This window comes from Vipera berus, assembly GCF_964194415.1.
Source record: "Vipera berus genome assembly, chromosome: 2".
Lineage (NCBI taxonomy): Eukaryota > Metazoa > Chordata > Lepidosauria > Squamata > Viperidae > Vipera > Vipera berus.
In genome coordinates, this window is record NC_138203.1 from 109992946 (window position 1) to 110017328 (window position 24383).

At 39.5% G+C, this 24383-nt stretch overlaps 2 protein-coding genes across 5 annotated transcripts in view; one reads left to right on the forward strand and one right to left on the reverse strand.

Annotated features, from left to right (window-relative positions):
- The window catches only part of EXOSC8 (exosome component 8), a 49023-nt gene extending 34650 nt beyond the window's left edge, over positions 1 to 14373 (forward strand). The window contains exons 9-12 of the mRNA XM_081315769.1: positions 7367 to 7463; positions 10521 to 10638; positions 13614 to 13720; positions 14231 to 14373. Coding sequence (XP_081171895.1) covers positions 7367 to 7463; positions 10521 to 10638; positions 13614 to 13720; positions 14231 to 14337 — 429 coding nt within the window. The 3' untranslated portion in view covers positions 14338 to 14373. The remainder of the gene's footprint in view (positions 1 to 7366; positions 7464 to 10520; positions 10639 to 13613; positions 13721 to 14230) is intronic.
- SUPT20H (SPT20 homolog, SAGA complex component) overlaps positions 7484 to 24383 on the reverse strand; it is a 75505-nt gene continuing 58605 nt past the window's right edge. For 2 of the 4 annotated variants that reach the window (XM_081315768.1, XM_081315765.1), the window contains exons 24-25: positions 14594 to 14732; positions 7484 to 8296 (exon numbers count right to left, since the gene is read on the reverse strand). In XM_081315768.1, the coding sequence (XP_081171894.1) occupies positions 14650 to 14732 (83 nt within the window). In that variant the 3' untranslated portion in view covers positions 7484 to 8296; positions 14594 to 14649. The remainder of the gene's footprint in view (positions 8297 to 14593; positions 14733 to 24383) is intronic. The other 2 variants (XM_081315767.1, XM_081315766.1) reach the window with 1 other exon arrangement.

A 24383-nucleotide genomic window follows, 5' to 3' on the forward strand; every position in this document is an offset into this window, starting at 1 on the left:
TGAAAAATTAGAATATCATGCAAAAGATCATTTATTTCAGTAATGCAACTTAAAAGGGGAAACTAATATATGAGATAGACTCATTATATGCAAAGCAAGATAGTTCAAGCCGTGATTTGTCATAATTGTGATGATTATGGCTTACAGCTCATGAAAACCCCAAATCCACAATCTCAGAAAATTAGAAAAGGTGCAATATTCTAGGCTCAAAGTGTCCCACTCTAATCAGCTAATTAAACCATAACACCTGTAAAGGGTTCCTGAGCCTTTAAATGGTCTCTCAGTCTGGTTCAGTAGGAATCACAATCATGGGGAAGACTGCTGACCTGACAGTTGTGCAGAAAACCATCATTGACACCCTCCATAAGGAGGGAAAGCCTCAAAAGGTAATTGCAAAAGAAGTTGGATGTTCCCAAAGTGCTGTATCAAAGCACATTAATAGAAGGTTATGTGGAAGGGAAAAGTGTGGAAGAAAAAGGTGCACAAGCAGAAGGGATGACCGCAGCCTGGAGAGGATTGTCAGGAAAAGGCCATTCAAAAGTGTTGGGGACTTTCACAAGGAGTGGACTGAGGCTGGAGTCAGTGCATCAAGAGCCACCACACACAGACGGATCCTGGACATGGGCTTCAAATGTCATATTCCTCTTGTCAAGCCACTCCTGAACAACAAACGACGTCAGAAACATCTTACCTGGGCTAAAGAAAAACAGACCTGGTCTGTTGCTCAGTGGTCCAAAGTCCTCTTTTCTGATGAGAGCAACTTTTGCATCTCATTTGGAAACCAAGGGCCCGGAAACTGGAGGAAGAATGGAGAGGCACACACTGCAAGATGCTTAAAGTCCAGTGTGAAGTTTCCACGGACTGTGTTGATTTGGGGAGCCATGTCATCTGCTGGTGTTGGTCCACTGTGCTTCATTAAGTCCAGGGTCAACACAGCCGTCTACCAGGAGATTTTGGAGCACTTCATGCTTCCTTCCGCAGACGAGCTTTATGGGGATGCTGACTTCATTTTCCAGGAGGACTTGGCACCTGCCCACGCTGCCAAAAGCACCAAAACCTGGTTCAATGACTTTGAGATTACTGTGCTTGATTGGCCAGCAAACTTGCCTGACCAAGAGAAAGATGAGAGACATGAAACCGAACAATGCAGAAGAGCTGAAGGCTGCTATTGAAGCATCCTGGTCTTCCATAACACCTCAGCAGTGCCACAGGCTGATAGCTTCCGTGCCATGCCGCATTGAGGCAGTAATTGCTGCAAAAGGGGCCCAAACCAAGTACTGAGTACATATGCATGCGTTTACTTTTCAGAGGTCCGATATTGTTCTATGTACACTCCTTGTTTTATTGATTGCATGTAATCTAATTTTCTGAGATTGTGGATTTGGGGTTTTCATGAGCTGTACGCCATAATCATCACAATTATGACAAATCACGGCTTGAACTATCTTGCTTCGCATGTAATGAGTCTATGTCATATATTAGTTTCCCCTTTTAAGTTGCATTAATGAAATAAATGAACTTTTGCACGATATTCTAATTTTTCGAGTTTCACCTGTACTTCCTGATAAACTCAGTATCTTTTCTGCAGTGAGAGCAACAATTTGTTATGTTTTACTTCTTGAACATCCTTTTTAGTCTATTGGATATTAAGCCCTCAGTGAGACGGAGAGCTGCCTATCCCAGCATTTGAAGATAAAAGTCCAGATTGAGCTGATGAGACCACTGGAAGGAATAGTTGTCATGAAGGAGGTCTCTGAAAGTATTGTGGAACATGAAGAATAGGACAAGGCATAGAAGATATTCTGGTCACCCATTTTCAGTTGTCTCGACTGTATCTTGCCACTGCACATAGATGGGAACTGGGAAGAGAGAATGAAGCTGATGCTGCATAACTCCCTCATTTTAATCCATATTATGTGTTAGTCTGAACACCATTATTGTCATCACTCTTTAAAAAAATCAAATGGGTGATAATGGGTGATTGACAGAGCAGTAGATGTGGATACATTAGAAGCTGTGATCATAGATCTGCACACTGGCAACTCAGGTCTAATGGCCAGTTTTTGAACATAGCATCTATCCAGGGGACTGAGCAGCCCTTCCTAGGAATGCATTCCTCATTTCTGTAGTATGAGGAAGGGTCTAGAAAAGTATCCTAAACATTGCTTGCTTCACTACATCCTGGCCAGTTTACCATGGCTGGCAGGATCTTACTTTGACAGTCAAAACACAAAAAATGCAAGGTGATGCTGCTTATCGGCACTTTGAGCATGTGTTCACTTTTGAACAACTTGATGGCAGATGTACCAGAGAGAAGAACAACTTTAATTGCCAAAGAACTTGTAAGATACAACATTGACATTGCAGGCCTGAGTGAGATTTGTCTTGCCAATAAAGGTCAGGTGACTGAAATTGGTGGTGTATATACTTTTTTCTGGGACAGTTGTGACTATGATTATGGTTGCAATGCTGGAATTGGATTTACCATCAGGAATCACCTTGTTTGGAAACTTATTAGTTTCTCCAAGGGTATGAACAACTGGCTCATGATACTGCAGCTTCTGCTACATAATAAAAGTCAAGTCACCCTGATCAGTGCCTATGCCCCCACAATGACCAACCCTGATGAGATGAAAGGTGGATACTATGAAGAATTAGATGCCCTGCTATCAGCAGTGAGCATTATCAACAAGCTGATCTTGGCAACTTTAACACAAGAGTAGGATGTGATTCTGCAGCCTGGCAGGAAGTCATTGGGAGATATGGAGTAGGCAAATGGAACACTAACAGTCTACTCTTACTGAACAACATTGCAGCACATGACCTCAATACCAATATAACATTCTGTCTAACTACCTGTAACCAGACCTCCTACAGTAATTGCACTCCCACTGTAAGCATTGGCGTCTTGTTGACTACCGTATTTTCCGGCATATAAGACGACTTTGTAACCCATGAACATCTTCTCAAAAGTCAGGGGTCGTCTTATACGCCAGGTGCTGAAACTTTAGGGACAGGGCTGGCTGGAAAACCTGGAGCGGATCTCCCATTTAGTCTCTGCAGGGAAAGCGGGACCAATTGGAGAAGAAGCTGCAGTCTGTGATTGTTTACAGGCTGGGGTCTGGGCGTGTTTCCTTCTAAAGTTGAAGAGCAGCTGTCTGCTCTATCCCAACTTGAAAAGGCAGGTGGGGAATGCAGCAGTCAGAGCAGCTGCTTAGCTCTAAGGACACATTTGACTCAGGAACTGGGCGGGCTGGCTGGAAAACCTGGAGCGGATCTCCCATTTGGTCTTTTTTTTTAAAAATCCCATTTATATCCCGCCCTTCTCCGAAGACTCAGGGCGGCTTACAATTTAAAGCACAAATCAATGTGCTTAGCAATAGCCTTCATTCTATGTATATGCCTGCTTATTAGGGCTTTCACACACCCCCACACAAGCAGCATTATTACAAAGTCAGCTTATTTCGCCCAACAATCTGGGTCCTCATTTTACCTGCCTCAGAAGGATGGAAGGCTGAGTCAACCTTGAACCTGGTGGGATGCAAACCTGCACTAATTGCAGGCAGCTGGTGTTACTTAAGGCTCTGCGCAGGGAAAGCTTTAGAGTGAATTAGGAAAAGTGAAAAAGTGAATTAGGAAAATAGGGAACGGTTGCTGGAATTGGGTATGTGTAGCTTAACGAAGAGAAGGGTGAGGGGTGACATGATAGCAGTGATCCAATATCTCAGGGGCTGCCACAAAGAAGAGGGAGTCAAGCTATTCTCCAAAGCACCTGAAAGCAGGACAAGAAGCAATGGATGGAAACTAGTCAAGGAGAGAAGCAACCTAGAACTAAGGAGAAACTTCCTGACAGTTAGAACAATTAACCAGTGGAACAACCTGCCTCCATAAGTGGTGAATGCTCCAACACTGGAAGTTTTTGAGAAGAGACTGGACAGCCATTTGCCTGAAATGGTATAGGGTTTCCTGCCTTAGGAGGGGGTTGGACTAGATGACCTCCAAGGTCCCTTCCAACGTCGTCGTCGTCTTCTTCTTCTTCTTCTTCTTCTTCTTCTTCTTCTTCTTTTTCTTCATCATCATCATTATTATTATTATTAATTATTATTATTATTATTATTATTATTATTATTATTATTATTATTATTATTATTATGTTTAATCCACTTGCACTGTTTTATGTTTACATGTTTGATGACAAACAGCCTTATGTTTATAAGTGACAGTTTTCCTACTAAGTACCTGCATGTCATAAGCATTTGAATTAAAATTACCATATTAAAATCAAATCTGATGTTTTTTAATTTTTATTTGGTGTGCGTTGGAAGAGGGGTAGTCTTATACGGCGAGTATAGCCCAAACCCTATAATTTAACAGGAAATGTAGGGGGTCGTCTTATACGCCCAGTCATCTTATACGCCGGAAAATACGGTACTTCATTTCAATTACCTTGACAATATCCTCTCTCACATAGTGACCCTTGACACAGAAATCAACTGCAGAATAACAAAGGCAAGTTCTGCTGTTGGTAGATTGTTTTCAATTGTATGGGAACATGAAGGAATTAGTGCAACATTAAAATTAAAGGTCTACAGAGCTGTAAATGTAATATGCCTGTAAACTGGACTATGAATTAAAGGCAAGCAAAATAGCTTAACCATTTCTACATGACTAGTCTTTGCAGAATATTAGGCATCAGATGGGTAGATGAAATACCAGATACTGAGCTCTCTAGAGCAAGTCTACCATTGATCTATATACTGCTAGAATGTGAGTTCAAACTGATCACAGACCTTATGATAGGTTATGTCATCCTCAGTGCTTTTTTTCTAAAAAAAAAAGTGCTGGAACTCAGAGGTGCCGTCACTGGGAGCGATGCCAGTGTCTTGCTACGGTGTCACCGCCCGTCCTTTGTACCCCCGCCCCTGCGGCTCGGAGCCACATGCCCCAAGGATTCCCCTCACCAAAGCCGCCATGGGGATTCCCCTCCCTGCAGTTGCCATGCCGTGGCCTGTGCTGAGCCCCTACCTGGAGCTGCTCTGAACCCCAACCCAGGTCTCTGTTCCTCGTGGCAATGGTCTCCGGCACCTAACAGCTGATGGCCTCCAGCACTGGCACTCGTTCACTTACTGCCCTGTCGCTTCCAAATACAGTGAGTGAGCGAGCAAGCAGCATTTGGAAGAGTTTGGAACTGATGGGGCAGTAAGTGAGTGAGTGAATGAGCAAATGGCATTTGGAAGCGATGGGGCAGTAAGTGAGCGAGCGAGCAAGAGGCCTTTGAAAGAGACGGAGTGATTGGGGGAGAGACTGAATGAGGTGCCTTTGAAAGAGACGGAGGAGTGAGTGAGACTAGAGGCTTTTGTGAGCAAAGTGTGAGTGACTGGGCGGGCTTTTGCGAGCGAAGGGTGAGAGAAAAGGAAAAGTGAGGGGGAGAAGGGAAAAAGAAAAGACTTCTAACTTCCTCTGTTACAGGAGTAGAAGGAAGCATTAACATTGAACCTCAATTTTTTGCTTTTCTATAATATTATAAACTAGCCATTTCTTTAACAATAAATGAATCGGACTTCCGGTAGCGCTGCCAACCTGAATGGCAGGATTTCAGAAGCCGCCCGATCTTGGGAAGCGTTAGAGCGCTCGGAGACAGCGAAAATCAGCTGTCCTGTGGCGCCGAAGTCTCTCCCTCAGGAGAAGAGGGAGAGACGAGCTTGTCTGGGTAGAGGTAGAGCTTCCTTGTGATTCCCTCAACCAGTTTGGGGGTTAACGGGGTGAGCTCCCTCGGAGCCCAGGCTTTCTCCGCTCCCAGGATGCTTTTGCTCCATAAGGGAGTGGAACTAGACGCGACAACTACATCTGCTGCTTAGACGGGACTGTGAGTATTTTTTCTTTAAGAAGCAGGCAGAGCGAAACAGGAGGATTTGAATTTTCAAGTTGGATTTTAACTTTAACTCAGACTCATTATCTTCTTCAAGTTTTAAGCTGATGGAAACGGAGTAAAAATGGCGCTGGAATGTTGCTTTCTTGTATGAACTGACAGTTTTGGAAAGTTGCTACATTTTGCAACATAGCAAGAGATACAATTTGCAATTGATTCTAACCAGTATTGGATTTTGTGTATTTGAGAGCTTGCCCTTTTTTTACTGAAGGATAAGGAACTTTGGGAGAAAAACGTTTATTTTTTTCTCCCTTCTTTTTTTTTGAACTTTGATTCTGCTGGAAGAAAGAGTAATCCACAAGTAATTCAACAAAACAATGGCTTCAACAGAACAGAATACGCCTTCTGGAGTGGCCCAGTCAGAGTCCTGACCTCAACCCGATTGAAATGCTGTGGCATGACCTTAAGAGAGCGATTCACACCAGACATACCAAGAATATTGCTACACTGAAACAGTTTTGTGAAGAGGAGTGGTCCAAAATTACTCCAGATCATTGTGCAGGTCTGATCTGCAACTACAGGAAACGTTTGGTTGAGGTTATTGCTGCCAAAGGAGGGTCAACCAGTTATTAAGTCCAAGAGTTCACATACTTTTTCCACCCTGCACTGTGAATGTTTCCATCTTATGTTCAGTTAAAATATGACAACAGCTAATGTTTGTGTAGTATTATTTTAAGCAGACTGTATTTTTCTATTGTTGTGACTTACATGACATTTAGAGCGCATTTTATGGCCAATTCATGCAAAACTCCACGTAATCCCAAAGGGTTCACATACTTTTTCTTGCAACTGTAACCAATGAAGCCCTGGTCATCCTTAAGCTAGAGAAGTACATGTCCAAGCAGTTTTTGGGAAACTCTATGCTAGAAAACACATGGGGGGGCAGAAAAAGTAATACAAAAAGAAAATTGCTGTACCTGGCATGGCCTCATTCATAGGGGGTTGTCCAGAATGTAAATTAAGTACAAGCACAACCTAAGTATGAAATGCACAAGTCTAGAGCTATCAGTGCAACAACTGCAAACTACATGTTTGCTCAAAATGTGCCAGGATATTCTGTGCCCAAATTGGCCTGAACAATCATTTTTAGGCACACTGCATTTAGTTTTAACAAAATTATAGTTGTTGAGGTCTTAATGAACAATATTTTAAAAAGTTCTTATTGGTTTATGTATGATTTGGTAATATTAAGCTGTTCTAGTATAGTTTTGATCCAGTATGTACATGTATTGGTCATGATTAATTGGCCATTATTAATTTCACCCCATTTTCCCTGTTGTTTTGCTAGAATGATAAGTCATTTCTGTCTTATTGATAACAGATTTCAAACTATGTGATGTGAAATCACATGCTGACTTAAGACAAATATTTCAAAGTTATTTTTTATGCATGTGAAAGCTTTTCCAGTATTTACATCAGCAGATCTTATTTCTTTAGATTGTATGGGTTCTATATTGTGACATTATATGCTTAGACTATGATGGAAACCTTCTTGACGCCTCCATGTGTGCTTTCTTAGCAGCTCTGAAAAATGGTAAGTTGTGTTGATGTACTTTGAGATTTACTTTAAAATTTAAATGCGATGCAGATTTAGCTCTAAATTGGATTGAAAGAAAACAGCAGTTGTAATGGCAAAAGGGTTTGACAAAAGTACAGGTAATCCCCGAGTTACGAGCGTTCATTTAACGCTTGTTCGAAGTTATGCAATAAGTGCCCCCTGGTGTTTATGAGCAAGTCCCAAAATTACAAATATTGCAGCACCATGGCAATTGTTCACCCTTATGAACAACCACAGAGGTTCTGCAACATTCACCCTATCCCCCCCCCCACACACAATTGTCCGGCACAGCAGGGAGGGGAAAACATGAGGTATCTTAGTAGGTTGGAGAGGCCTTGGGGGCCTTTTCCTTTTTTTTTAATTGAAAAGTTTTACAGTACATTTTAAGTATACTCCATCCCTCCCCCCCTCCCCTCTCCTCCCCTCCCCGACTTCCCAGAGCTGAATACAGGGTATAAACTTACAAACTTAAACTAAAATATGCTAACAACAAAAATGAAACATTAAATTCTGTCACACTTTAACTCTCTGTAAATATAACTATATTACTAACAAATAACAAATAACTAATAGTACATCATATAAAACCACTACTTATTCAAATGCTAAATGAAAATTTTTAGTCCCATATTTATTCTGAATATATTCGATCCATCTTCTCCATTCTACAATATATCTCTGTTGCGATTGTTCTTTCAAGTATGCTGAAATCTTTGCCATTTCCGCCAAGGTAGAAACTTTCAAAGTCCACTCTTCTATAGTAGGCAGTTCCTCCTTCTTCCAATATTGCGCTACTAAAAGTCTTGCTGCTGTAATTAAATTCAACATCAATTTAGTATCTATAACAGTAAAATCTGTAATAATACCCAACAAAAACAACTGCGGAGAAAAACTTATCTTTTTCTTAAATATCTTTTGCATATTCCACCAAATTTTGATCCAAAAAGCTTTAACTTTTTTACAAGTCCACCATATGTGATAATGCGTTGCATCCTCACAACCACACCTCCAACATTTGGGCTGTCAGTTCGGATACATACTTGCTAATTTTTTAGGATCTAAGTGCCACCTATAAAACATTTTATAAAAATTCTCTCTTAAATTTTGGGCCTGTGTAAATTTTACGTTTCTAACCCAAATCTTTTCCCAAGTATCCATTGTTATAACCTCCTGAAAGTTCTGGGCCCACTTTATCATACAATCTTTAACAAGTTCCGTTTCTGAGTCAATTTCTATCAATGCATTATATATTCTTCTTATATGTGCTTGACCTTGATCTCTAATTTGTTTTACCAAATTTCCATCAGATATCAAGATACCAACTTTCTGATCTTCTTTCCATCTTGCTTGTAACTGCCCATACTGAAACCAAGTTTGCACAATCTTTTCTTCTTTTAAAATATTATATGGCTTTAATTGCCATACATTCCTTTCTATCCTTAAAATTTCTTTATAAGTAGTTTCATCATGTTTAAATCCAACATTTATATTTTCTATTGCATGTTTAGGTATTGCCCAAATTGGTATCTTGTAATTTAACTTATGTCTATATTTTTTCCATACTCGCAACAGAGTATACCTTAATATATGTATCTTAAATACATTATCCACCTTCTTATCATACAATAAATATGCATACCAACCAAATAACAAATCATAACCCTCAAGATTTAATAATCTCCCTTGTGTTAAATTAAACCAATCACTTATTGACGATAAGGCAGCAGCCTCATAATATAGTTTAAGATTAGGCATTTTAAGACCACCTCTTTCACGTGTATCTTGCATTATCTTAAATTTGACTCGTGGCTTTTTCCCTGCCCAAACAAATTTATTAATACCTTTCTGCCATTCCTCCAAATTTAAATCCTTTTTAAGTATAGGTATCATTTGAAACAAAAATAAAAATTTTGGCAAAACATTCATTTTAACTGCTGCAATTCTTCCCAATAAAGATAATTGTAATTTTTTCAACCATCTAGCTCTTTTTGTATTTTTAACCATAACAATCCATAATTATTTTTATATAATTTCACATTTGAGGCTGAGAGATAAACCCCCAAATATTTAGTCTTTTTAACTATTTCAAATCCTGTTAACTCTTCTAAAAGAACCTTTTGTTCTATAGTCATATTTTTAGACAATATTTTAGTTTTTTGCGTATTTATCTTAAATCCAGAAACTTTCCCATATGACATTATTATCTCCATCAACTCTACCACTGAGTAAGTCGGTTGACTTACTGTAATAACCAGGTCATCCACAAACGCTCTCAATCTATAATCTTGATCTCTTATTTTAATTCCCTTAATTTTATTTGAGTCTCGTATTTTAATCAATAATATTTCCAGTGTTAAAACAAACAGCAAAGGTGACAACGGACACCCCTGTCTTGTACCCTTTTCAATATTACATGTTTCTGTCAAACTACCATTAACTATTATTTGAGCTGTTCGCTTCTGAAGCCTTGGGAGCCTTTTCCATCACTAGACCAACCATGGCCGTCCCACCCTGAAATACCTCATGTGCACTAAGCGAACTGCACATTTGCCCATACATTCGATTAGCAAATGCTTGGGCAAAAGCAGGGAGTGATCTTGTTCGAGGTACGAGATTTACTCCTACGAATTTTTGATTTACGAATTGAATGGACATTTCATTTGTAACTCAAGGACTACCTATAAAGGCTTATCCACAGAAGTTAGATGAGGTATGAATCAGGTCTGGGATAAAAAGCCTCATTGATAGCTACTAAGGGCCCACCACTGCTACAGTCAGTGCTGTTTTTCCCTTATCCATTTTTTGAACCATTTGCCCTAAGGGTCAAATACTTCTAAATTTTGTTGTTAGAAAGGACTCAATTCACAGAAGGATTTCCTTGTTTTGAACATTTTAAAATCAAAAGCTATTTATTACATTTGCATCACTTTGTTGCATTTATTTGAGGATGCCTCTATTTTTCTTTATAAAAATGTGCTGTATGAAACAATTTTCCAGTCTGGCTTTTTCCATATTTATTCTTTGTTATTTCAGTGCTTTTGCCTGTTGTTGCAATAAATGCAGAAACTGGTTTGGTGGAAGTTAATTTGAAAGAGAAGAATCCTTTGACTATTAAAAAGCAACCAGTGGCAACATCATTTGTGTTGTTTGAGTAAGTAGAGATCAAAAAGTGTATGTGTAGATTACGATAGACAATACCATTTTACTAGATAATCCCAGATTTATGAGCAGCTATACTAGCAAAGAATACTTGGCTACCTCTTTCTTTTGGAGCCCTCCAGTACTTACAAAGAACATGGTGTGAGCAGAGGGAGGGAGATTTATTTAAACATGAAAATTGTTTTTGCTATCCAGATATTCCTCATTTAGCAACTACAATTGCGACCAGCAGTTCAGTCATCAAGTGATGCGGTCACCAAGGGAAAAATCATGTTTACAGTGTTACCTTAGCTTCCCTCCTCCTCCTTTGGAGCATGCACCCTGGTGCTAGGATAATTAGTAAGAAGGGGATTAATCTTTGTATTTACATTCTTTGGAAAGGAAGGGATTACAAGAGACTAAGCAGGGAATACACATCAAAAAGAATGCCCTAGCATCAGCTGTATGCCTAGTGCACTGAGGCTGCTTAGGAGGCAAATAAAAGCTGAAGATATGAAAGTAATTAAAGTCTTTTCATTTACAGGCAGCAACTAAAGTCACAGAGCTGATTTTAGGGATAGTATGGCACTACAGAAAAAAGCAGCTCAGTTCAGGAAAATATTATTTGTTTAAGCAATCTGTGGGGAAGAAAAAATGAAAATGAGTCAGGCACAGGACAATGCATACTGATTCACTGTAATAGTGAACACATGACAGATAGATGCTGGAAAGGAATTAAATACGGGCATTTGTTGCCAAGTTTTTTTTTATCAGTGTCATAACTTTAAATAGTCACTGCTCAAGGTAGTTACAAAGCAAGTTCTGTGATCTGGAAATTCATCAAATAATGCACACATCTTATAGAGCCTATTCAATCAATCAATCAATCAATCAGAGCTGAAAGGGACCTTGGAAGTTATCTAGTCCAACCCCCTGCTCAAACAGGAGACTATACCATTTCTGTCAGGACCCACTTCAAGCCCACATCTTAAGAAAGCAGAACTCTTGGAAACAAGTTCTTCCAAGCAGGAACTTAAAAGTAGGTGATAGCAGGCATAATAGACAGGATCTGAGATTTCCCGCACAACACAGTAGATTATAGTATCCCCAAGCAGGACCCCATCCTATAGATTGCCCGATGTGGGATAGCCAATCCCCAAGTGTTAAGTCCATTGTGGGAACCGGGGAGATAACATCGGCTCGTCTCCAGCTCACGCAGCGAGGGTCGGAGGCTTCTTCACACCTTTCTCTGAGAGCATAAACATAAACCAGGCACTGAGGTTACATTCTTTTATTTCCTCCTTTGTTCTTAACTGACAGATTAAGATAAGAGTTCAGAGATAACGCAGGAAACAGAATACAGACCTAATAAACAAAATAAAGGATTACATTGTAGCGAATAGAGGAAGTGAAAGTAATAGCCCTGCAGGCACATCCCCCCTCCCCCTTGGAAGTATGGCAAAACCCAGGAAAAGGTAGAAATAGAAATGAAATGAAATAGGAATGGGTTTGACAATTTCAGACAAATGGCTGCCCAGTCTCTTATAGACCTCCAATGATGAAGCACCCACAACTTTTGAATGCAAGCTGTTGAGCCACTCATCTTTATGACAGCACCCCAAATACCGGAATACTGCTACCATGTCATCCCTAGTCCTTTTCTCTAGACTACCCATACCCAATTCCTGCAACCACTCTTCATATATTGCTGTTTCCAGTTATCTTAGTTGCTCCTCTCTGCACTTTTTCCACAATCTCAACATATTTTTTGTAACGTGGTAACCAAAACTAGATACAGAATTTCAGGTGTAGCCTTACTAAGGTTTTATAAAGTGGTACTAATACTTCCATGTAAATTTGAATCTATGCCTCTGTTTATGCAACCAAGGTTTGTATTAGCTTTTTTGACTGCCACTGCATATTGCTAGCTCATATTTAAACGATTGTCCACTAGGACTACAAGGCTCTCTCACAGTTCCTGTTTTTGGAGCCAGATTTAACCTACTCTGTACTTGTACCTTTGGTTTTTCTAGCCTAAGTGTAAAACCTTGTTTTTCACCACACTAAATTTCATTTTGTTGGATAGAGCCCATTGTTCAAGTCTGTTAAGTTCTTATTGGATCCTGAACTTGTCTTCTGGTCTTCTTGTCTTGTATTCAATTCAGGAAGGTTCTCTGAATGTCATCAAGAGGACAAAGTGGAAAATATTATATGCCTGCACTTAAATTAAATCTTTCTCACTAATGGTCAGAAGAAATTTATATACATGAAAATGGGTCCATGCAGAATAGTGAATATGGATAAGATAGTTGCTCTGATAAACTTCTAGCTATTTTTCTGATAGAATCAGTTTAGTTATTTTTCACCCAGAGTCAAGGCACAGACTAAAGAAATCCTTATTGCCTAAAGTTAACAATATGTCTTTTAAATTAATTTCTTTATAAGTCTTTGAATTAAATTAAAAATGGCTCCAGCATTGATGCTTATGCTAGCAATAACAATCCAGGTGGTCTGGAAGGTACATAAATGAGCGAAGGAACCTGATGGTGCTTTTTAATGTTGCTCTTTGTATTGTCTAATTCAGTGGTCAACTTTTGTGGTTTGTGGCCTGGTTGGGGGAGGGGACAGGGGAACCAGGCCATATGAGTGGCAGGCTGACACATATATATGCGGGCATGGAGTTCAACTTGTGCAAGCAGCAGGCCAGCATGCATGCATATGTGCATGCAGCTCGACTCACGTACGTCGAGCTGCACGTATGTGCATACACGCCAACCTGCCGCTCGTACAAGCTAAGTTGCACACATGCCTGTGCACGCTGGCCCACTGCTTGTGTGGCCTGGTTTTGAATAGGCCACAGCCCAGTAATAGGCTGTGGCCTGGAGGTTGGGGACCTCTGGTCTAATTGAACAGTAATTATATATGTGTTATGGATTAAACAATCTCAGAAATTTAATTTTGGCACTTATATGTATATATCTTCAACAGCACATTAGTGGTAGTTGACCCAACTGCAGAAGAAGAAGACTTGGCATCTGGGATTTTAACTATTGTGACTATTGAAAATGACAAACTGTGTTCTGTTCATAAACCAGGTACTAATACTAAATTATTAAGGATTAATATTTCCCAAATTCTCTAATTTAGTTTTAATTTTGTAGATGCCATTCAGAAGTATCAGTGATACTTCATTTTTCATCTCTACAGTACAGAAATTATGGGATGTGTTTCATGAAAATTGAGTGGTGTGATCGCGTAGTAGTGAAGATGCTTGCCTCCTACTCGGAAGGTTGAGAGTTCATTCTTAGGTAGCAGATGTTTCTCTCCTAGGGCGCAAAGAAAAAACTTGAGTTGTATGTGTGTTTCAGCAGTAAAGGCATCTGGCCAGTAAACACTTAGCTCCATCCAGTTGCCCTGCTTCTACCCCAGATTAAGGGATTACAGGGTCATTAAAAGGGATTTTTTCAATCATGAGAATGGCTTGTTGAAGTTAATTCTAATAAAACATTGGTTAATCACAAATATATGAATGTAATTTAATGGGCAGTTCAAAAGCTCGGACAGTATTAAATGCATTGTATCCTTGTTTTCTGTTTCTTTTTAAGGTGGAAGTACAATAACAGAAGCAAAGCTTCAAGACTGTATCAGTCGGGCAAAAACACGACATAAAGAAGTACAAAAACTAATGGATAAAATAATAAAAAATGTATAATTAGTAAAAGGTGTATTTACTGTTTGCTCACAAAACCAATAAACATGCTACATTTATTATTTCACAATATCATTTCACCTTGAAATTTGTGCAACATTTCCAGATGAATAATTTTATTTTAAAACAATTTTCTTACAAATACCCGTCTCGGGTTTTCTTACAAATTGCAGTTGATTGCTATGCCTCAGTGTAACTACAAATTCAGTTTCATGAAAAAAATATTTTTTTAAAAAAAACATGGTTATTGAATACATACATCTCTCTCAAATGCAAGTTTCAGGAGTCTGATACCAGTGAAGTTTTTTTTTCTTTTTACTTTTTGACTGGGTGCTTAGATGATGATGTAGTAGAGCTGCTTATGCTGCTAGTGCCATAACCATTTGATGGGGAAAGAACTGTAATGGTTGCCAAGAAAAAAAAAGTTTTATTTTTTTAAGTTTCATTTTTATCTCTAAAAATAAATAAATAATGCAATATTAAAAACTACAATATAGAAAATGCCTTCTCTGTGTAATAATTCACTGAAATAGTTTATTTAGTTATTAAAAGATATGGATATCAAGGTAATAATAATAATAATAAATAATTTGGAAGGGACCTTGGAGGTCATCTAGTCCAACCCCCTGCTAAGGCAGGAAACCCTATACCATTTCAGACAAATGGCTGTCCAGTCTCTTCTTAAAAACTTCCAGTGTTGGAGCATTCACCGCTTCTGGAGGCAGGTTGTTCCACTGGTTAATTGTTCTAACTGTCAGGAAGTTTCTCCTTAGTTCTAGGTTGCTTCTCTCCTTGACTAGTTTCCATCCGTTGCTTCTTGTCCTGCTTTCAGGTGCTTTGGAGAATAGCTTGACTCCCTCTTCTTTGTGGTAGCCCCTGAGATATTGGAACACTGCTATCATGTCAGCCCTCACCCTTCTCTTCATTAAACTACACATACCCAATTCCAGCAACCGTTCCCTATATGTTTTAGGCTCCAGTCCCCCAATCATCTTTGTTGCTCTTCTCTGTACTCTTTCTAGAGTCTCAACATCTTTTTTAGATTGTGGTGACCAAAACTGGATGCAGTATTCCAGATGTGGCCTTACCAAGGCATTGTAAAGTGGTATTAGTACTTCACTTGATCTTGATTCTATCCCTCTGTTAATGCAGCCTAGGCTCATATTTAAGTGATTGTCCACTAGGACTCCGAGATCCCTCTCACAGTTACTACTATCGAGCAAGGTACCACCTATACTATACCTGTGCATTTGATTTTTCCTGCCTAAATGTAGAACCTTACTTCCGGTGGCGGCGCGGCGCCGAAGACAGCCGCTTTCGGGCTGTCCGCTTCGCAGCTGTGTTTATCCACCGAAAACAGCGCCGATCAGCTGTTTAGGTGGATTTGAAGCCCCCTCCTCGGGAGAAGAGGAGGGGGTGAGGCCCCAGGTAGGGGTTGAGCTCTCCGGGGCCAGCTGAGCTGAAAGTTTGGGCGGCTGAAGGATTGAGCCCCCCCGAAGCCTGGGTTGCTCCGAGCTGCTCAGCGTCTCTGCTCCGGGATTTTTGGAGCAGAGCCAGGCGTTAGCGACCACCCCTGCCAGAAGGAAAGACTTTTGAGTAATAAGGAGCAGGCAGAGCGGTACAGGAGGTCAAGGTGAAGTGGATTTTTATTTTTACTCCCTAGCTCAATGGACTTTTTAGCTTTAAAGTGAAAGTACGCAATAAGTGAAAGTGGGGAAAGATGGCGGCTAAATCTTCCTCTAAAGTTCTTCGGAGTGCGGGAACTTCCCCGGTGCAACAGACATCGTTGCAAGCTTTGCTTCCTCCTGCACCTCCTGTGGCATTGACGCTTAAGGACTTACAAGATGCCTTTGCAAAGCAATCCCAGGTAATGTCAGAAATGATGGATGATAAGATGGCAAAGCTGGAGGAGAAACTGGAGAAATTGGAGGAGAGGATGGAAGAGAAGTTTAGTGTAATGGAGGAGAAGATGGAAGAGAAGTTTAGTGCAATGAGGGTAGACATTTTGTCTACAATTGAAAGCGTGGCTGAATGTGTGCAACATTTGGATGAAAAAGTGGAGGATCTTAGTCAAAAGAACTCTATATTAGAAGTAAAGGTACTGGAGAATGAAAATTTAAGGGATAAAATGGACGGAGAATTGAGCCTTGTCCAGTATCATCAGATGCAGTATGCTATTAGAATCAGGGGCTTAAAAGAGAATCCTAAAGAAGACTTAAAGCAGCTGATTTCTGAGGCTTTGGAAGCAGTTTTGGGCCAGCCAGCATCTGAAATAGAGGGAAGTATGGATAAAATCTTTCGTGTAAATTCATGGATTGCAAGGCAGAGGAAGCTACCTAGAGATGTGGTGGTCTATTTTACAAAGAGAGCTACTAGAGATGAAGTTATTCAAGCTGCTTATGATACTAAAGTTGTGGTTGCTGAGCAAGAAGTCCTGGTTCTAAAAGAGATTCCTCCAAAGATTTTAAGGAGAAGGAAAGATTTTGCATTTCTTGCACAGGAACTTAAGCAACGTGATATCAAGTTTAGATGGGAGATTCCAGTCGGATTGGTGGTGATGCACGAAGGTAAAAGATATCGTCTGGTTACTGTGACTCAGGCGCGTGATTTCTACAACAATGTTTTAAAAGCCCTCTATCACTCTTGGAAGCTGCAAAGGGATCTGGAGAGGGAAAGTTTCAAGATGCTGAAGGGGGACAGACAGAGGAGGATGGTGCTGGAGGGGATCAAACTACAGCTTTATCGGCTGCTGCTGGAGAGCAGAGGTTGACGCGTGCCGCTTTAAGACGAGCAAGACAAGTACAAGAGCAAGACCAGCAGAAGTTTATGGAACTTTCAAAGCGTACTTACAGTGAAGCTGTGGGAGGAGCGCGGCCCAAGGAAGTTGCAGGGGCCATTGAAGATGTGCTCCAAAAGCTTCGGGGCGCCAAGCATGGCGACTAAATTTCTAACCTGGAATGTTAATGGATTAAACTCACCACAGAAGAGAAAGAAAGTTCTTCAATATTTAAAACAATTTAAGATTGATGTTAGGAACGCGGTGGCTCAGTGGGTTAGGACACTGAGCTTGTCGATCAGAAGGTCGGCAGTTTGGCGGGTCAAATCCCGAGTGCCGCGTAGCAGAGTGAGCGCCTGTTACTCGTCCCAGCTTCTGCCAACCTAGCAGTTCGAAAGCACGTAAAAATGCAAGTAGAAAAATAGGGACCACTACGGTGGGAAGGTAACAGCGTTCCGTGCGCCTTTGGCGTCTAGTCATGCCGGCCACATGACCACGGAGACGTCCTTGGACAAGCGCTGGCTCTTCGGCTTTGAAACGGAGATGAGCACTGGCCCCTAGAGTCAGAAATGACTAGCATGCATGTGCGGGGGAACCTTTACCTTTACCTTTTTAAGATTGATGTTATATGTTTGCAAGAAACGCATATTAGGGTTATGGACTAAAAGTATTTATCGAACTCAAGGTTGGGCACGCAATTTGTTGCTTCTGCGTTGAACAAGAAAAATGGAGTGGTTGTCTACGTTAAAAGTACCCTAACAGCGGAACTAATTGAAGCAGATAAGCAAGGAAGATATGTTATGATAGATTTGCTGTTAGAAGGTAAAAAAACGCTTCTAGTTGGATTGTATGCTCCTAATCAACAACAAGCTATTTTTTTTAGTTTACTTCACACAAAGGTTACACAATTGGATTATAAATCGTTTATTTTTATGGGGGACTGGAATGGTGTTTTAGACGTACAGATGGACAAGGCTGGTTCTTTTAAGCGTGTTCCGAGTCATGCTAGATTGCCTAAATCTTTTTTTGAAATGAAGGACGATTTGGAACTGCGAGATATCTGGCGTGACACACATCCATACGAAAAGGATTATACTTTTTTTTCTGACAGACATCAATCTTTTTCCAGGATTGATTTTATTTTGCTGACTAATGACTTTTTTTCTAGGATTAAGAAGGTAAAGATCTGTGCAAGAACTATTTCTGACCATAGCCCAGTTTGGTTAGAGATCAATAAGGACAATAGGGATAGGCGCTCGTGGCGCGTAAATGAGAATTTGTTTAGAAATCAGAAAAATGTGGAAGAATGTAAACAGCAGATGAAGGATTTCTTTGAAATTAATATGAATAAGGATACTTCTATGGACATGGTTTGGGATGCTTGCAAGGCCTACATGAGAGGGGTGTTGATATATATGAATAATAAATGCAGACGTACTTTGGAAGTCAGAAGGAAAGAACTGGAGAATGAAATTAGGGAAAAAGAAAAGGCCCTAATCTTGAACCCATTGGATGTGAAGACTAAGGAGGTTATTAAGCTATTAAGAGGACAATTTGATAAGTTGATGGCTGATCAAGTGGCAACCAATTTACGGTTTGCTAGGCATAATACTTTTTGCAATGCTAACAAGCCAGGTAGATGGCTAGCTTACAGACTAAGGAAAAAGCAAAGGGCTTCTAATATAGATAAAATTGAACATAAGGGAAAGGTTGTGTTTCAACAGGATCTCATTAAGGAAGCTTTTATGGATTTTTATTCTAAATTATATGCTAAGGAGAAGATTAATGGAAAAGACATTGATGTATATTTGGAGAATGCTAGCATCCCGGTTCTTACGCAAGCACAAAGGGAGGAGATTAATCAATTGATAACAGAAGAAGAAATTCTTATAGCAATTAAGGAATTGAAGGTGGACAAAGCGCCAGGCACGGATGGTTTGACTGCGGCTTACTACAAAAATCTACAACTGGAGTTGATAAAGCCGTTAAAGGAACTGTTCCAGACAATCCAGAGAGGGGGAAAGGTGCCTCCGTCTTGGAGAACTGCTTTTATTTCTTTGATTCCGAAGGAAGATCAAGATGCTACTCAAGTAAAAAACTATAGACCGATATCACTTTTAAATACAGATTACAAGATATTTGCCAAGGTGTTAGCTAACAGATTGATGAGGGTTCTGCAACAGGTGATTCATGGGGATCAAACTGGGTTTATTAGTGGTAGGCAAATGAAAAATAATGTGAGGCATATAGTTGATGTGATAGAGTTTTTGGAAAGGAACAACCAGAACCCTGCGGCGCTAATTTTTCTAGATGCTGAAAAAGCTTTTGATCAATTGAATTGGCAATTTTTGATGAAAGTTTTAGATAAAATGAATTTTGGGGATAAATTTTTGCAACCAATTAGGGCATTATATCAAAAACAAACTGCCCGAATAATAGTTAACAATAGTTTGACTGAAGTATGTAATATTGAGAAGGGCACAAGACAAGGGTTATTATTTTTTTTAACATTGGAGATATTATTGGTAAAAATACGGAATTCGGAAAGAATTAAGGGTATACAAATTAGAGATCAGGATTATAGACTGAGAGCGTTCGCAGATGATCTGGTTGTTACGGTGACCCAGCCAGAAAACTCTGTTGTGGACCTGATGGAGATAATAATGCAATATGGGAAGGTTTCTGGATTTAAAGTTAATGCAAAAAAACCTAAAATTCTGGCCAAAAATATGACAGTATCGCAAAAGGCCCTTTTAGAAGGATTAACTGGATTTGAGATTGTTAAAAGGGTCAAATATTTGGGGGTGTTTTTGTCACCCTCTAATACAAAGTTATATAAAAATAATTATGAAAAGTTATGGGGAAAAATTCAAAAAGAAATGGAGAGTTGGGAAAAATTGCAATTGTCTTTGCTGGGAAGAATTGCAGCAGTGAAAATGAATGTCCTGCCTAAATTTTTATTTTTATTTCAAATGATACCGGTTCTTAAAAAAGATTCTAATTTGGAAGAATGGCAACGGGGTATCAATAAATTTGTCTGGGCAGGGAAAAGGCCATGAGTTAAACTTAAGATTATGCAGGATACTCGTGAAAGAGGTGATCTTAAAATGCCTAATCTTAAACTATATTATGAAGCTGCTGCGTTATCAGGAATAAGCGATTGGATTAATTTGACACAAGAGAGATTATTAAATCTTGAGGGCCATGACTTGTTATTTGGCTGGCATGCATATTTGTTGTATGATAAGAAGGTAGATAATGTATTTAAAGTGCATATTCTAAGACAGGCATTGTTGAGAGTTTGGAAGAAGTATAGACATAAGTTAGACTGCAAGATGCCATTGTGGGCAATTCCAAAACACGCAATAGAAAACATAAATGTTGGCTTCAAACATGATGTGACTACGTATAAGGAGATTTTAAGCTTGGAAAGAAGTGTCTGGTGTTTAAAGCCGTACAATCTCTTGCGAGATGAGAAGATTGTTCAAACTTGGTTTCAATATACTCAATTACGGGCCAGGTGGAAAGAAGATCAGAAAATTGGCTTTTCAATGACCGATGAAAAGTTGATAAAGCAAATTAGAAACCAGGGTCCAGCACATATCAAACGGATATATCTTGCATTGATAGAAATTGACTCAGAAACAGAACTTGTTAAAGATTGTATGATAAAATGGGCCCAGAATATCCAAGAAGTTATTACAATGGACATGTGGGAAAAGATCTGAGTGAGGAACGTAAAATTTACACAAGCTCAAAACCTAAGAGAGAACTTTTATAAAATGTTTTATAGATGGCATTTAGATCCTAAAAAGCTTGCAAGTATGTATCCGAATTATCAGCCAAAATGTTGGAGGTGTGGTGGCGAAGATGCAACATATTTTCATATATGGTGGACCTGCAAAAAGGTTAAGGCTTTTTGGATAAAAATTTGGTGGAATATGCAGAAGATCTTTAAGCAAAGGATAAAGTTTTGTCCGCAATTGTTTTTGTTGGGCATAATTACGGATGCAACTGTTGTGGACACTAAGTTGATGTTGAACTTAATTACAGCAGCAAGACTCTTAATAGGCCAATATTGGAAAAAGGAGGAACTGCCGACTATAGAGGAATGGACTTTAAAGGTTTCTGACCTGGCGGAAATGGCAAAGATCTCGGCTTATTTGAAAGATCATTCGCAAGAACGTTATATTATGGAGTGGAAAAAATGGATTGATTATATCCAGAACAAATACGGGACTAAAAAGTTTCATTTAGCTTTTGAATAAGTCTTCCTTTCTTTTTTCTTTTTTCTTTCTTTTTATATGTAATATTAATATTGCTTGTAGTTATCTTATATGAGCTAGAGAGCGATAGATTTAAGAGTTTATTGTTGTTAGCATATGGATGTTTATGATTGTCCTTTGTTTTTATACCTTGTACTTAACTCTGGGAAGTCGGGGGGGGGGCGGGGGGCGGGGGGAATGGGATGGGGGGAGGGGTAGGGAGGGATAGGTAGGGGTGGGGGGAGGGGGGGATTGTTAAAGATAAAATGTACTTTAAAACTTTTCAATAAAAAAAAGAACCTTACTTTTTTCACCACTGAATTTCATTTTGTTAGATAGTGCCCAGTGTTCGAGTCTGTCCAGATCCTTCTGTATCTTAAGCCTATCTTCTGGAGTATTGGCTATGCCTGCCAGCTTGGTGTCATCTGCAAATTTGATGAGTTCCCCATCTATCCCCTCATCCAAATAGTTGATGAAGATGTTGAAGAGCAGTGGGCCCAGAACAGAGCCCTGGGGCACCCCACTACACACTTCCTTCCATGTAGATGCAGTTCCATTGAGGACCACACGCTGAGTACGGCCTGTCAGCCAGCTACGAATCCATCTGGTGGTGATGCTATCTAACCCACATTTTTCTATCTTATCAAGTAGTAGGTTGTGATCTACTTTATCAAATGCCTTACTGAAGTCCAAGTAAATTATATCTACAGCATTCCTCTGGTCCACTAGTTTTGTCACTTGGTCAAAGAATGCAATAAGGTTTGTCTGGCATGATCTGTTTTTGACAAACCCATGTTGGCTTTTAGTGATAACTTTGTTTGCATCAAGGTGTTCGCTGATTTGTTGTTTGATTATCTTTTCCAGAATCTTCCCAGGTATTGAGGTATATTAAAACATTCTAAATGCCCTATCTAGATTTCACTACCCATAATGGAATTTAGCCAGACTATTTTGTCCCTGTTATTCTACTGTTTTAGCACATAACTCATCTGTGTTTGATATATTTTTTTTTGCAAGAATAACGTAGAGACCAGCACCATAGTGATTTGCAAACTATGGGCCACATAATGTATTTATGCCCATAGAGGACCCAAACCATACCTACACCAAATATAAATTAATTGGATTACTAGAATAAAAAAAGAGCCTAGAGATAGACTAACCACCCTCAGTTTCAACCAAGAAAATGATTCAACCAAGAAGATGAAGACTACTACTAAAAGCGAAAGTTTGTATCCAAACTGAATACAGAAAGAAAAACAACTATAAGGAATAATGAACCAACTGTTTACTAAATAGTTAGCTATGGTATGCAAGAAACATGCCAGTAGTAATGGGGGACTTTCACTATTGACATCAACTGGGAGACAAACTCTGCAGCAAATGGGAGATCAAAACAAGTTCCTGATATGCCTACAACATTGTCACCCAAAAGCTAGAGGAGGGAACTAGAGGCTCCACTATGCTGGACTTAATTCTTACTCATAGGGATGAAATGTTAGAAGGGGTAGAAGTTATAGGAAACTTGGGAGAGAGTGACCATGTCATACTAGAATTCAATATAATGCAGGCACAGGTAATTGAACCAAGACAAACTAGTATTTTAGACTTTAAGAGACCTGATTTCAATAAAGTAAGAAAAAGATTCTATAGATGGAAATACTAAAGGGAAAAACAATTCAAGATATTGAGAAACTGAAAAATAAGATCATAAAAGTCTAATCAGTGCAAAACCACAGAGAAACAAAAACAAGAGACTCCAGGCAAAACCAGTATGGCTGCATAAAGGACTCTGACAAAATAATAGAAAAAAAGGACAAGTATAAAAAATGGAGAGAGACACACATAAGCAAAACAGAACAGGAGCAAATATTCCAAATCTGCAAGGACAGTTAGGAAAGTTAAAGCTCAGAATGAACTAAGGCTTGCAACAAATGCCAAAAATAACAAAAATATTTCTTTCAATATGTAAAAGACAAGAAGAAAGTCAAAGAAATGACCAGTCCATTAATGGGAGAAGATGGCAAGAAGGTGACGGGCAGCAGGAAGAAAGCAAAACTGCTTAATACCTTCATGCCTCTATCTTTACACAAAAGGAAAAAAATAATCCAAACTTCCAAAAGCAGCACAATGGGAGACAGAACAGGAATGCAGGCCAAAATAGGCAAGCAATTGGTAAGCAAATACCTATCCACTTCAGACACATTTAAATTGCCAGGGCCAGATGGTTTACAACTCAGGGTCCTGAAGTTGCTGGCAGATGTGATTTCAGAAACACTGAGCAAAATCTTTCATAGCTCCTGGAGCATGCAAGAACTGCCAGAGGACAGGAAAAATGCTGATGTAGTTCCAGTCTACAAAAATGGGAAAAGGTGGATCCAGGAAATTACAGAACAATCAGGTTGACATCAATATCCAGGAAAATCCTGGAACAGATGATCAAGCAGAGGTTTTGTGAGCATCTAGAAATGAACAAGGTGATTACTAGAAGCCAGCATGAGTTTCTTAAAAAACAAATCAAGCCAGATAACACTTACTGCCTTTGGTAAAGTGACTAAATTAGTGGATCAAGGAAATGCTGTAGATAGTTTACTTGGACTTCAATAAGGCATTTCACAAAATAGGCCCCAGCCTGCTTCTTGATAAAATAATCATAGTACCATCATCAGATTGAATAGTTGGCTGACAAACCACATTCAATATGTAGTTTTCAATGAAACTGCATCTACATGGAGGGAAACATGCTGTGGGCTACCTCAAGGTTCAGTTTTGGTCTCACTGCTCTTCAACATCTTTATAAATGATCTAGATGAGGGCATAGGAGACCTCATCATATTTGCAGATGACATCAAATTGGGGGGAATTGCTAATACTTTGGAGGATAGAATCAAGATTCAGAAGGATCTTGACAGACTTGAGCCCTAGCTGACAAGATGCAGTTCAGTGGTGAGAAAAGTGAGGCCCTGCACTTAGATAGGAAAAATCAAATGTATAGGTATAAAATAGGC